Source organism: Microtus pennsylvanicus, chromosome 1, assembly GCF_037038515.1.
Source record: "Microtus pennsylvanicus isolate mMicPen1 chromosome 1, mMicPen1.hap1, whole genome shotgun sequence".
Taxonomy (NCBI): domain Eukaryota; kingdom Metazoa; phylum Chordata; class Mammalia; order Rodentia; family Cricetidae; genus Microtus; species Microtus pennsylvanicus.
In genome coordinates, this window is record NC_134579.1 from 102,245,943 (window position 1) to 102,260,374 (window position 14,432).

At 50.2% G+C, this 14,432-nt stretch overlaps 1 protein-coding gene across 2 annotated transcripts in view; it reads right to left on the reverse strand.

Moving 5' to 3' along the window:
* Positions 1-4,576: 4,576 nt before the first annotated feature.
* The window catches only part of Mlxipl (MLX interacting protein like), a 32,344-nt gene continuing 22,488 nt past the window's right edge, over positions 4,577-14,432 (reverse strand). The window contains exons 8-17 of one of the 2 annotated variants that reach the window (XM_075977001.1): positions 12,756-12,940; positions 8,633-9,182; positions 8,331-8,398; positions 8,099-8,255; positions 7,834-7,949; positions 7,625-7,744; positions 7,377-7,504; positions 6,580-6,703; positions 5,718-5,847; positions 4,577-5,258 (exon numbers count right to left, since the gene is read on the reverse strand). In XM_075977001.1, the coding sequence (XP_075833116.1) occupies positions 5,140-5,258; positions 5,718-5,847; positions 6,580-6,703; positions 7,377-7,504; positions 7,625-7,744; positions 7,834-7,949; positions 8,099-8,255; positions 8,331-8,398; positions 8,633-9,182; positions 12,756-12,940 (1,697 nt within the window). In that variant the 3' untranslated portion in view covers positions 4,577-5,139. The remainder of the gene's footprint in view (positions 5,259-5,717; positions 5,848-6,579; positions 6,704-7,376; positions 7,505-7,624; positions 7,745-7,833; positions 7,950-8,098; positions 8,256-8,330; positions 8,399-8,632; positions 9,183-12,755; positions 12,941-14,432) is intronic. The other variant, XM_075977010.1, reaches the window with a different exon arrangement.

Below are 14,432 nucleotides of genomic sequence, written 5' to 3' on the forward strand. Positions count from 1 at the left end.
CCACAAGCTATCTCTATCAGGTCTTGTGGTCACAGGGATGCAAAAGTAACCAACTCAGTCAACAAGGAAGCAAGAGAGAGAACCCAGTAACAGCCTCTGGTGGGTCACACTCTAAGATCCATCTTTCTCTAACCAAGGGAAGGAGGAAGGCTTTGTAGAGCCATCCCTAACCATCATGGGTACATGGCCCAGTTTGAAGCCAACCCCAGTGTGAAGAACAGGTGGAACGAAGCAGGTTTCAGAACAGTAGGGCGGGTTATGGGGTGGGTTGAGGACACAGAGTGCCCCCTGTACCTTCTTCAGGGGCGGATGCGGAGACAGGTGGAGCCCAGCATGCCTTAGTTACTTTCTTATCGCTGTGTCAAAACACCAGGACCAAGGCAACGTATAAGCACAAGCACTGAATTGGGCTTGGAATTTCCGAGTGTTAGTTGGGAGAGTGAAGGCAGGAACAGTGAGAGTTCACATCTGTCAGTCAGTAGCAGGCAGAGAGAGAACACACCGGAAAAGAGCAGGTCCTCTGTTTAATTCTCAAAGCCCACCCCCAGTGACATACCTCCTCCAGCGAGGTCACACCTAATTCTTCCCAATCAGTTCCACCAACTGAGGACCAAGTGTGCCAACAGATGAGCCTTTGGAGGCAGGCATTCTCATGCAAATCACCACAGCGCAAGTATTGTATTGGGGTTTGCATGAATTCATATAGAGTGTGTGTGTGTGTGCCATGTTTATCCAGGTGCCTACAGAGATCAAGAGAGGGCATCAGATCCTCTGGAGTTACAGGCAGGTGTGCACCTCCCCATGTGGGTGCTGGAATCAGACTTGGGTATTCTCAAGAGCAGCATATGCTTTTTTTTTTCTTTCTTAAATTGGCTTTTCAAGAGAGGGTTTCTATAGAGCAGCTCTGGCTGTCCTGGATCTCACTCTATCGACCAGGCTGAAACTCACAGAGATCCGCCTGCCTCTGCCTCCCGAGCGCTGGGAACAGGTACTCTTCATTGTGGCAGGGAGGCCTGGTCACAGGTGGCAGGCATGGCAGCAACAGGAAGTGAGAGCTCATCTTCACACACAGGCATGCAACATAGAGAGAGCTAGCCGGAAGGAGGTGAGTCTTTAAACTCTTTTTGTTTTGTCGTTTTTAAGACAGGGTTTTTCTTCGTAGTCCTGGCTATCTTGGAAGTCGCTCTGTAGACCAGAGCTGGCCTCAGACTCAGAGATCTGCCTGGCTCTGCCTCTCAAGTGCTGGGATTAAAGCTGTGTGCCACCACCTTCTGACTAGAATTGGGGTTCTTTTGTTAAAAATTTTATTTATTTACTTAGTATGTATACAATGTTCTGTCTGCATGTATGCCTGCCCACCAGAAAAGGGCACCAAATCTTATAGATGGTTGTGAGCCAACATGTGGTTGCTGGGAATTGAACTCAGGACCTCTGAAAGAGCAGCCAGTGCTCTTAACCTCTGAGCCATCTCTCCAGTCCCTAGAATTGGGGTTCTTAACCTGGTTGTGGCCATACATCCATTCAGAACATCACTCATTTCTAAAGGGGAAGGGGAGGGAAGAGGGAAAGGGAGGGGAGGGAGAGGAGGGGAGAGGAGGGAGGGGCGAGTAGTGGGCTCCATCTATGCAGCTGTTGGGGAAGCCATCATCCCTGCTGGAGCAGATCTTCCCAGGTGGCTGCTTTACTGTCACTCATGTTCTGTAAGAAACCCTAATAAATTCATTGGATTACTCCGTGTAACAGCGCTAGCTGTCCTGGAACTCGCTCTGTAGACCAGGAGGGCCTCGAACTTACAGAGATCTGCCTGCCTCCCTAGTGCTGGGGTTAGAGTCATGTGCCACTGCCGCCCAGCACAGCACCATTTTAAAAAATTTATTCATGGGGCTGGAGAGATGGCTCAGTGGTTAAGAGCACTGACTGCTCTTCCAGAGGACCCGGGTTCAGTTCTCAGCGCAGCACCCACATGGCAGCTCACAACTGTCTGAAGATCCAGTTCCAGGGTCTCTAACACCTTCACACCAGTGTACATAAAATAAAGTAAATAAACATTTAAAAAAAATTTATTCATCTATTTATTAGCAGTTGCGGATTGAAGCTGGGGCTTCAGACGTACAAAGCAAGCACTCTCTACACTGAGGTACAGCTCCAGTTTGTGAGTGTGGGGGGGGGGGTTGGTTTTGTTTGTTTTGTTTTCTTTGAGCCAGGATCTCACTCTGTAGCTCAGTTGGAACTCTCTATGTAGATCAAGCTGGCCTGACCCTTACAAAGAGCCGCTTGCCTCTGCTTGGACTTCCCAGCCTCTCAGTCCCCAGAACAAGTGACAGAGACACCCATCTGAAAATCTCTGTAGAAGCAGTATCAGGCTTAAAGGCCAAGCCCAGTTGTTTACCATATTTAGGCTACGCTGGGGTCCATGCATGGCTTCAACAATCCCGGCACTAGGGAAGCAGAGGCAGATGGATCTCAGAGTTAGACACCAGCCTGGTCCTCAAAGTGAGTTCCAGGATGGCTAGGGGTCAGAGAGAGCCTGTCTCAAAAAAAAAAAAAAAAGGCCATACTGGACTACATGAGATCCTGCCTCAAAAAAAAGGAATTAAAAAAAGTTTTCCCTAGATCTGGGCCTCTTGGCACAGCCTCACCATACCAAACGAAGACAAGACAATTTAGGTTATATTCTCATTCCTTCTGTCTGGTACAGTGGCACACACATGCAATCTTAGCAAGAGGCTTGAGCTCAGCCTAGTATATACAAATGGACCCTGTATCAAGGAGAGAGCTCGCTGGAGAGATAACTCAGCTGTTAAGAGCCGGCCTGCTCTGGCAGAGGTCCTGAGTTGGTTCCCAGCACTCATATGTGGCAGTTCACAACCACTGTAACTCCAGCTCCAGGGACACCACGCCCTCTTCTGGCCGCTGCAGGTACCCACACTCACGTGCATACACACAGACACACATAATTTAAAAAAAAAAAACAAAACAAAAACCTTTTTCTAAAATAAGGAATAAACCAAACTTTCACTTGAGTTTTGTCTAATGCCAGTAGCGTCCATCACTCAATGAAAGCCAAGGTGGAAGGCTGGGAGATGCCTTATAGGTCAAGAGCTTACCGTATAAACACGAGGACCTGAGTTCAAAACCGCAGCACCCATGTAGAAGCCAGGAGTGGGGCTGGAGGGATGGCTCAGCTATTAGAGGCTAGACTTACAACCAAGGATACAAAAAGCCAGGCGTGGTTCCCCCACTGCTGGGGCGGCAGAGACAGGCAGATCTCAGGGGCTGACTGGCCAGGCAGTCTAGTGGAGGATTCTGTCTCAAAGAACAAGGCAGAGAGGCCGGTGAGATGGCTTGGCTAGTAGAGGCACTTGCTGCCAGGGTTGATGACCTGAGTTTGCTCCCCATATCTTGCATGATGAAAGGAGTGGCGTGTGTGTGTGTGCACACACATAAATAAAGGTAATGTAAAATATTTTTAGGCAGTCGGGAAGTGGTGGCACATGCCTTTAATCCCAGCACTCAGGAGGCAGAGGCAGGCAGATCTATATGAGTTCAAGGCCAGTCTGGTCTACACAGCGAGTTCCTGGACAGGTTCCAAAGCTACAGAGAAACCCTGACTCAAAAAACAAACTGACAACAAATAAATTTTAGGCAGAGGCAGGATAATCTTTATGAGTTTGAAACCAGCCTGGTCTACATAGCAAGTCCCAGGACAGCCAAGACAACAACAGAGAGAGAGTTCCTGCCTCAAAAAAAAAATCCCCCCCAAATATGATACATATATGTAACTCTGTATGTATGTATGCATGTTTGTATATATATATATATATATAAACTGTGTCTCAATATCTATCTCTGGCTGGCTGGGCTGGAACTCACTATATAAGCCAGGCTGGCCTCATTCATAAAAATCCACCTGCCTCTGCCTCCCAAGTGCTGGGATTCAAGGTGAGCATCACTATGTCCAGCCCTAAAATCTTTTTTGAAACATTTTAAAAGAAGGTGGAGAGCAATGAGAAAGATACCCAAATCAGCCTCTGGCCTGCATGTACAAGCATGGGCAACTTCATCTGCACCCAAGCAAACGAAAAAGCCCTCAAAGGTGGTTTATGGGCTGGAGAGATGGCTCAGAGGTTAAGAGCACTGGCTGCTCTTCCAGAGGTTCTGAGTTCAATTCCCAGCAACCACATGGTGGCTCACAACCATCTGTACTGAGATCTCGCGCCCTCCTCTGGCCTGCGGGCATACATCAACGCAGAATGTTGTATACATAATAAATAATTTTTTTTATATTTATTTATTTATTATGTATACAATATTCTGTCTGTGTGTATGCCTGCAGGCCAGAAGAGGGCACCAGACCCCGTTACAGATGGTTGTGAGCCACCATGTGGTTGCTGGGAATTGAACTCAGGACCTTTGGAAGAGCAGGCAATGCTCTTAACCTCTGAGCCATCTCTCCAGCCCCAATAAATAAATTTTTAAAAAAAGGTGGTTTATGACCCACAGGGCCCCTGTAAAGCCACCCGGGGCTGCTCCACGTTCTCTGTGTCCCACAGTTGTGCTGCCATCACACCAACATCCTTGCAGATAGTTTTGCTTTTATTGTTCAAGAATATTTTTATAAAATCCACATACGCACACACACATCTACATACATGCAAGATGCCTACCCTGCTCCGGTCGCCCCTTGCCCTGATGGCTCCTGGCATCAGATCTCAGTGGCCACCCAGGAAGCCACCCTACAGCTCCCCATGTCGCCAGTGCAGGGGCAAAGAGAGGGGATCTCCTGTTCTGCCTCCCTGCTCAGGAACAAAGGAAGGGTGATGCCCTTTGTCCGAAAGCAGGGAGTCATGAGGACACAGGTTGACCGCATCTCTCCTCGGAGCTCCCTAAGTGGCTGGCTTAGGTCCCCAGCGTCACAGCTGCTAATGCCTTTGGGGTCCTCTGTTATTAGATGGAGTATGAGTCACCAGAACGCACAGCATTCATATAGTGCGGGGATGGGAACTGGGTTCTTTTCCATCCACAGGAGGTGGTAAGTATAAACCCTGGAACCTGCTAGACTCCCAGGGAAGCAGTTAGCCAGGATCAAGAGGGGAGTGCCCATGAGTTAGCCCTGGGACGTGGAAACTTTCACCAGGATTAGAATGGTCTGCCCAGGGTACCCTCAGTGACTGCCCGTGTGGCTTGTTCAGGCACACGACTTGGATCGGTCAGGATGCTGGTCGATGTACTGAGCTGGCGAAGGGAATTCAGGACAGCTGGAAGAAGAGGGGGAGTTAGGGATGGAGTCAAGAACATGGGAGAAATACCAGTTAGCTAAGCAGGTGGCTGTTCCTAGGACCTTTCTTTAGGTATTTTAGAGACTCAAGGACCATCCAGGGTGTGATATAGTGGAATGGCCTCAAACCCTAAGCTGTATTCAAGATAGACAAGACTTGGGAACCAGGCAGGCTGGGTTTCAACTCTCTGCTCTGAAGTCCCACAAGTGTGAGTGTGTGTGTGTGTGTGTGTGTGTGTGTATGATACTGGAGATTGAACTCAGGGTCTTGTGCATGATGTAAGTGTTCTTCTGCTCAGCCAAGTCCCCAGCCCCTCACTGGGGGATTCTAGGCAGGTGCTCTACCACTGAGCCATGTTCCAGGCTCCTCATTGGTGGATTCTAGGCAGGTGCTCTGCAAGGTCTCACATGTTAGTAGGCAGAAAGATGGCTCACGTACTTGGTCGGAGAGCAGGCAGAGAACAGTACTGGTCTAGCCAAGCCAGTGAGGTCTGGCGGAGGCTGTGCAAGCTTGTGGTTGACACCATCCCATTGAAGGACTCAAACAAAGGCCGGATGAGGATGCTGAACTGGGCTTGGAGTCAAGGAACACACCAGTGGTCCAGACAGCACTCCACCAGCTCACAAACAGTTATGACACTGGACCCAAGTCAGTGACAAGAAAAGCCTGTCACTGTCTAAATGTGAATGCTATGGGAAGTCACTCTGCCCCCCTCCCTCCCTACCAAGGATTGTTCAGAATCTCTCTATCCTTCCGCTTAGTTCCTCCAGAGCCCTTATTCTGTATTAGCCCATCCCACATCTCTAGGCTCAGTCAAGAACACAAATACTAACCTGATGGCACAGGCTTGTAATTCCGGCCATTCAGAAGACTGGCGGCAGAAGGATCACAAGTTTGGGGCTACCCTAGCCAACTTAGTGAAAATTTGTCTCAAAATAAAAAGCTAAAAGAGAGCTGGGACGGAGCTCCTGTCCAATCTCTAGTATGGGAAATCAAACACAACTCAACCCTGGATTCAGGAAAAAGTGGATGCCCTGCCTTCTGTAGACCTAGCATGACTTGGACTTTCGATACTTCCAGACTGCCTTCAGGGACATCTCCCAACTACACTACCACCCCCACCCCGGCCCGCCCTGCTCTCCCTCCCTCTCAGCTGACAAGCATTCTTGCAATCCCAGGGCCTGACAACAGAGGGCAGAACCAAAGCCCATTTCCTGGGGTCTAATACATAGCCTGGTCTGACTGTAGCAACAGCAGCCATCACTATTACCCTCAGGCCATCAGCCCAAGTTAAGGATACTACCCAGAACTTCCAGTTGTGCAGTGTGCGGGTCCGGACATAGTCATCAAACATGTCACGCATCTGGTCAAAGCGCTGATGTGTGATGGGCACCCCAGTAGCTGGCAGCTGCTGCTGGCACAAGCTATGGATGGAAAAAATCAGGGAGTGTGAGGATGCGCCTCCTTTACCTCAGCTCTTAAGTACTTTTTGCTTGTTTTTTTTTTTTTTTTTTTTTTTGTTTTCTGAGACAGTGTTTCTCTGTGTAGTCTTGGCTGTCCTGGAACTTGCTTCGTAGACCAGGTTGACCTTGAACAGAGATCTGCCTGCCTCTGCCTCCCAAGTGCTGAGATTAAAGGTGTACGTCATTACAACCAGCTTTTTATTATTGATATTTATTGAGGCAGCCTTGCTTTTTTTAAATTGATATTTATTGAGGCAGCCTTGTTTTTTTATTGATATTTATTGAGGCAGCTTTGTTTTTTTTAAATTAATTATGTATTTATTTCTTTTCCTGTGCTTTCGTGTTTGCCCTACATATATGTCTGTGTGAAGTTGTCTGATCCCCTGAAACCAGAGTTACAGGCAGTAATGAGCTGCCATGTGGATGCTGGGAATTGAATCCAGGTCCTCTGGAAGAACAGCCAGTGCTCTTAACTGCCAAGCCATCTCTCCAGCCCCTTGTTTTGTTTTTTAAAGTGCTGGAGATAGAACCCAGTTCTTGCAGATGCTAGGCAAGTACTCTACCATAAACCACACCCCAGCCTCTCACTGGAGGATTCTAGGCAGGCGTTCTGCTGAGCTTCACCCCTGCTTACTTGATGGCGGCATTGAGCTCCTCTATCTCATCCCGCAGCTGCTGTGCCTCCTCCTGCATGGCCGCCCGTTCCTGCTGCAGCATCAGGATGTATTCGGCAGTCTTCTGCAGTGTTGTTGCTTTGCTCACCTGCGGGCGCCACCAGTGTGGGCCTCTGTGCTGGCAGGCCCTGGGATCTGGTGTTGGGTGTTGGTCCAAGGAGGGGCTCCATGACTCAAAGGGAATGTGTATCTCTGGCTAGGGGCTCACCTTGAGACTGGGCTGGGCACTGAGCGTGCTCACAAGTCCGTGGAGGGTGTCGAATCCTAACTTGATATTGAAACGCCTCTTCTGCTCAGCAGAGATGTGTGTGATGCGCCGGTTCTCCATCTTGGAAACAGAACGTGAGATGAGGCTAAGGGAAGCCGTGGGTAGGATTGGTAACAGTTGCATCTTGGCGGTCAGGAGACTGTACATACCTTGTTATTGTCTATGCGACCCCGGTTTAGGATAGGTTGAGGGGGAGATAGGTGGACACTCAGTGCCCCCGGGGGTGGTATGGAGTTGAGATCCCCTGATAATCGCCGCTCACTGCCTGTGGCAGGGACAGACCAGGACAGACAGACATACAAGAGAGAAGGTCCCCTTGCCCCGTCCCTGTCATTCCGATCACAGTCACAGCCCCCCTTATCTTTTCCCTCCCTCCTTCCTCTAAGACCCACAATCCCTCCAGCCCCTATTTACCGCTGGGTGCTGGGGGTGAGAGCCGCTCTGCTTTGGGGACAATCAGGGACCTGGGAGGGGCCAATGTGGCTGGGCCTGGAGGTGGCTGAGGTGGTGTAGGGGCCGGGATTGGGGGAAAGAAGGCACGGGCACGGGGGAATTCAGAGACTGTATCCTGCTGGGATGGAGAAGGGCAGAGAGTTGGGGTAAAGGCCCTAGAGTGGCCCTTACATCCCAGTGCCCACCATCTTACCGGAGACTCTGCGGGCCGGAGAAGGGTGCTGGGCACAGCTGGAGGTTCCAGTGCTTGCTCAGGCTTGGCTGGGTACAGGCAGTACTATGAGGACCACTAGACTGGCCCCATCAAGTCCATCACCAATTAAGACCCCGTCTTGCTCCCCAGCAGCCCACACACCCTATCAGATATAGCTCAAGTCTCTAACATCATTTCACCCTCTCTCTGTCCCCCAAGCTCACCCTAGAACCCTAGCCTTCTGCCCTAGTAGCCTGCCCACTCCCTCCCAGCACCTTGTCCACCTGCCTCCCCCATCTCACCTGCCCTGAGAAGCTGTGTAAGGCAGGGGTTGTTGTCTCTGGCAGTGGCGGTGGGGCTGGCAGTGGTAGGGGCCAAGGTAGGGGGGCTGGCTTTCCGGCCGCCTGGGGACGGGGTGGAGGGCTTGCATCTGGGCTGCACATCCTGAGGTATGGCGAAGTGAGGCCTAAAGGCAGGCTCTGGATACCCAGGGGGCAGATGGTCTACAGGGAAAGGGGCGGGGCCAGGGCTAGGGCCAGGCTGTGGCGGCCTGGGAACGAAAGTGGTAGGAGCAGGAAGAGTAGGCACTCCTGGAGCAGGTGGGACTGTGGTGAAGGGGAACCTGGCGGAGAAGAGGGGCTCTTCTGGCAACAAAGTGGGAGCTGGAGCCATTGTAGGGAAGTGAGCTGGGGTGCAGGACTCTAAGCCCTGCGCCTTGACAGGGGTGGGGTATGGAAGGAGAGGAGGAGGCATAGGAGTAGGTGGGATCTTGGTCTTTGGGTCTTCGGGAAGAAGGAAGTCAGAACTCATAAAGGTACTGGGGTCCAAGGGTCCAGGGCAGCTGTTCCGAGCCTAGATGAGGGGCAAGGGAGACAGAATGATACTCACAAGAGCAGGGGAGGGACCTGCCTGTACCCACCGGGAAACCTCTGTCCTGGCTATGTCCTGGACTGGGTACTGAGGACACAGGAGAACTGATCCACACACATGCACACAAGCGCACACACTGGAAATCATAATCTAGTGTACAACTGTAGCCTAGTACAAATTGTATGCACAAATTAGGCATGGCACATCAGTCTTACTGGTAATTTGTGATCCATTCACCCACCGGATAATTTATCCAATATAGCTATTAATCTAGTCTTCATTTACCTATCCATCTATTTGCCAATTATCTACCAGTCTTCCTTCCAGTTATCTGCTCTTCATTCATTAAAACACTAACTCATTCACCAATCTCATTGTTCATTCTTTATCCATCCATCCATCCATCCACCTATCTACCTGCTCACCCCACAAACTTGCCCATTAATCTATGTATTATCCACCTACCCACCTGTCCACTCATCCATCCATTTACATATTTATTCTCTCATCTATGAACTCACGCATCTCTCTATTCCACCCCCAGATGTGATGGCTAATCTGGATTGGTAGACCTGAGGAATGCCTAGAAGATTGGTGAGGCACACTGGTGGTTTGTGGAGGGCATTCCCAGAGTGTCTAAACAAAGAGGGTGGGGTGGGCTGGTTAAGTTCCATGGTCAACTCGATTCCATTAAGACATGGGCAGTGCATCAGTGAAACACAGCTCTCAGGTGTGTCTCTGAGGATGTTTCCAGGGAGGGTTAATTGAGAGAGAAGACTCCTGGGTGTGGGTAGAACCATTCCACGGGGATGGGATCCCAGACTTAATAAAAAGTGGGCCAGCAGGATGTCTCAGGAACTGAAGGACCTTGCTGCCAAGCTTGATGCGTTGAGTTTGATCCCAGGAACTCACATGGGGGAAGGAGAGAACCAGCTCCTGAAAGTTACTCTCTGATGTCCATATGGGCACCCACCACACACACCCAAACGCTTGTGAACACACACAAAATAAATTAAAGAGCCGGGCGGTGGCGGCACACGCCTTTAATCCCAGCACTTGGGAGGCAGAGGCAGGCGGATCTCTGTGAGTTCGAGACCAGCCTGGTCTACAAGAGCTAGTTCCAGGACAGGCTCCAAAACCACAGAGAAACCCTGTCTCGAAAAACCAAAAATAAATAAATAAATTAATTAATTAAAGAGTAGTAAGTAGGGGGACTAGTAAGATGGCTCAGTGGGTAAAACACTCACTACCAAGCCTTGACTCGAGTCCCTGGGGCCCACACGGTGCCACAGTGCAAGAGGAAAATTGTTACCTTCAAGTTGGTCTCTGACCTCCACATGTACACTATGTCATGCATACCCCTCTACATCATGCCTGTACACACACACACACACACACACACACACACACACACGCACAGCACCACCATCATCATTATCATCAAACAGAAGTAAGCATGCACGCCGGGTACCAGCATCCTCCTCTCCGCTCCCTGACCCAGTCCGATCAGCTGTCTCGCCATTCTGCTGTCATGCCCTCTCCACTGTATCCCTTAAACCATGATCCAGAAGAAAACTTTTGTGCTGGGCGATGGTGGCGCACGCCTTTAATCCCAGCACTGGGGAGGCAGAGGCAGGCGGATCCCTGTGAGTTAAAGGCCAACCTGGTCTATAAAGTGAGTTCGAGGACAGCCGGGACTGTTACACAGAAAAACCCTGTCTCGAAAACCACAGGGAAAAACAAAAAGAAAAGAAAACCTTTCATTAAGTTGCTTTTTGCCAGGTAATATGCCACAGCAAGGGACAAAGTAACTGATATGGGGGTGAGACACACCAAGAATGCCAGCCCACAGTCTGGGAGCCCAGGTGGAATAAGTGGGGTGGGGATTGAAGCCCTCTAGTGAAGGCTTTCTTCCTCCCCACACCACCTCTGTCGTTGCTTCCTAGCTTCTCTGCTCTGTCTCACCTCCTCCCCCATGACAGACTCAAGCCTCTGAACTCACAAGCAAAATCGCTCTTTCCGTGGGGTTGTTTTCCTAAATGCAGCACCGTGATGAGACTGGCTACTGCTCCAGCCCACAGGTAGCCAGCCACTGACCAAGAGATCCGACCACCTGCATTCTCTTAATTCTCCCATCAACCCATTCGTACTCCATCTGTCTATTCAGCAACCACCCACACATTCACCAAACACTAACGTAACAAATCATCCGTCCATTCACAAAGCCAGGTATCCCCAGCCCAGGCACCGCTAGTTCATTCAATCAATCTACCAAACTGTTTATGTGGGCATCCGACCACTCGCCAGCCCATTTCCTTTACATTCACTTACCCACACACGCAGGCGCCATTTTCTGCAGAGATCTTTCCATATACTGCCACACACGTCTCTCTTACTCTCATGCATTCGTTCACCGGGCAACCCTTTCCGTGTGTGGAAACCACTGCGTACAGAGAATGCAGCGGTGGCTAAAACAGCCCTTCCAGCAAGAAGCTGTCTGTCCAGTGGAGGAGACAGACCTCTTACAATCAACTACAAAAGCATGTGAGCCGTTCCTTGAGAGGAGAAAAGGACACGGTGGTGGTTAGGCTTGATGGTCGACGCGACACAACCTAGGACCACCTGGGAAGAGTCTCAGTGAGGGACTGCCATGTTGGGTTGGCCTGTGGGCTTGTCTATTGGGGAGTATCTTCATTAAGTCAGGTGATGAGGAAAGACGGAGCCCATGGTGGGAGGCGTCATGCCCTAGGCAGGGGATTCTGAACTGTGTCAAAGAAGCGGAGCCGAACATAAGTGAGCATGCTCGCCGCCACTTCTCTCTGCTCTTGACTGTAGATGTGCTGTGACTGTTGGAAGTTCCTGCCTTGACTGCCCCACACTGACGGTCTGTAACCTGGGGCTCCTACCTGAAAGAAACCCCTTTTCTCCCCCTAACTTGCTCTCCCTCGGGGTATTTTAGCACAGCAACAGAAATGAAACTAGAAGAGACAGCTAACAATTGCAGGGAAATGACTTCTGGACTGGTATGGGTATCGGAGTTCTAGAAGACGCCAACTCACAGTTGCCTAAACACACACACTCCCATCCTGCTTCCTCGCACACATTCCTGCCTCTCCCTCCCAGCTGGCTCGCCCTTCACCTGCCCATTCATTCACTCAGACCCAGAATGTTGGGCAAGCAGGGTGGCGCACACCTTTAATCCCTGCACTCTTGAAGCAGAGGCAGGCTGATCTCTGTGAGTTCAAGGCCATCCAGGGCCCTGAGACAGACCCTGTCTTAAAACCCAAACCCAAGCCAAAAAACAATGACAAGAAACCCCAAATCCTCTGGCTTGTGCCCTGTTCTATGGTTCTTACGCCCTCTGCCTTCCTCTACCACTCTCTCATTCAATTCGTCTAGTTCTGCTTTGTAGGGTCTTCTCTGGGGGCTGCGCTCTCCCAAGATCTCTTCTTTCTGGTTGCTCAAGAAAGTGTTTAGCTACCTCCTGGCCCCACACAGAGCCAGAGCTAGCTCTCAGACGTCCTGGAAAGGCTGCACAGAACAGGGTACACTCACCTGTAGGCGGGTAGTCCCTGAGAGAGGGGTCATCCCCGAGGAGGAGGAAGCGGAGGCTGGAGGTGGCATCTCTGGGCCCAGGATTCCACTGCTGAAGAGGGAGTCAGCCATGGGGCCAAAGCTGGGGGGCTCCAGGAAGTTTGAGGATGTGGGCGGTTGCGGGGGGCGGTAATTGGTGAAGAAATCTGTAATTGGGACGCACAAGGGAGCAAATGATATTAAGGACTCAGGCTAGGTCTTTGATACAGTCCCCATGTGGGGCAGAGGTGGGATAGGGACCAGGAGAGGTGGAAGGTTTCCATGGGAGACTGTGAAATGGTGTCTGTCACATTCAGGGGAAGCTGCACTAGAGACCGGTAGGAGATTGGCAGGATGGTCTTGGGAGAGATGCTGAGCTCTGGGAGGGAGGGAGCAGGGACCCCAGGAAGCTGCCCACCCATGGCGCCCCAGTCTGGGTTCGCTTCCTCTCCCTGTGTCTGCTCCTCTTTTTAGCACTGCTCCTCTTTTTGGCATTCTAGAAAGAAGAGGTCATAGAGAGGTTCTGGGAAGGAAAAAGGTGGGGTACAGGGGAGTTGCCTCAGTGTGTCAGGGATGAATCAAGGGTGAGCAGGTTCATGAGGTCAGTGGGTCAGGCATAGGTTAGACTTGTTGGAAGATCATTTAAGTTGAGACTGTAAGAGCGGAGCCTAGGCTGACATTTGGGGAACACAGAGTGGGCTCAGAGTTGGGGTGTGAGTGAGAGGTAGCCAAGAAGCCTGAAAAGTTTATAGGAGAGGCAGGCAAGGCAGCCAGATTGTTTAGAGTATGGGTTGTGTAAGTTCTGAGCTATTCTGGTTTTGGGAAGCAGGCTGCTCACAGCCTAACCACATCCCGGGCTGGGGCGACACCCGCCTACCCGCTCCCTTCCGGGCAACTTTCTCTGACCCTGAGCAGCATGTGTTTTGTGCCCAAGATCCCGGTCAGAGCAGAGCATGGTAGCTCTCCACAGGGTTTGGTGAGCTGTGCTCCCCCATTTTCCCTACAGAATCCCAAGCCAGACCTTTTAACACAAGCCACCTCTCAAGACCAAGTGAGTTCAAGAAGGTCATAGGGTCAGGGTGTGCCTATGTATATGCCTATATGGTATGTGTGTGTCTATGTTGTATGTATATTTGTGTGTATATGTCTATGTGGTATGTGTGTTTGAGTATATATGTATGTTGAGAGCGTATACGGGAGTGTAACATGTATATGTGTGCATATGTGTACATACATGTCTGAGAGCATATGTATATGTGTGAATGTATATATACATGTATATGCTTTGTACATGTGTATATGCATGTATGTATACATGTAGGCTTCTATGTGTGTGTGTTTATGGTATATATACATATATGCAAGTTGCCATGTGTGTACATGTATATATGCTTATGTGTTTACCCATGTGTATGAGCATGTATGAGTGTGGTAGTTTTGTATGTGTGTGCATTTGTGTCTGTATGTGGTGATATGTGTGTATAAATATGTGTTTGAGCTTGCAAATGTGCTGTGCATGGCATGTGTGTATATGTGTGGGTGTTTGTCTTAGGTGATTCTGCCTGGCCAGAAAAACCAAACAGGTTCTGAGTATCAGTATGCAGTGACAGGAAGCACCTGTCTACCTCATCCCTGGATGTCTAGATGTGACTGAGAACA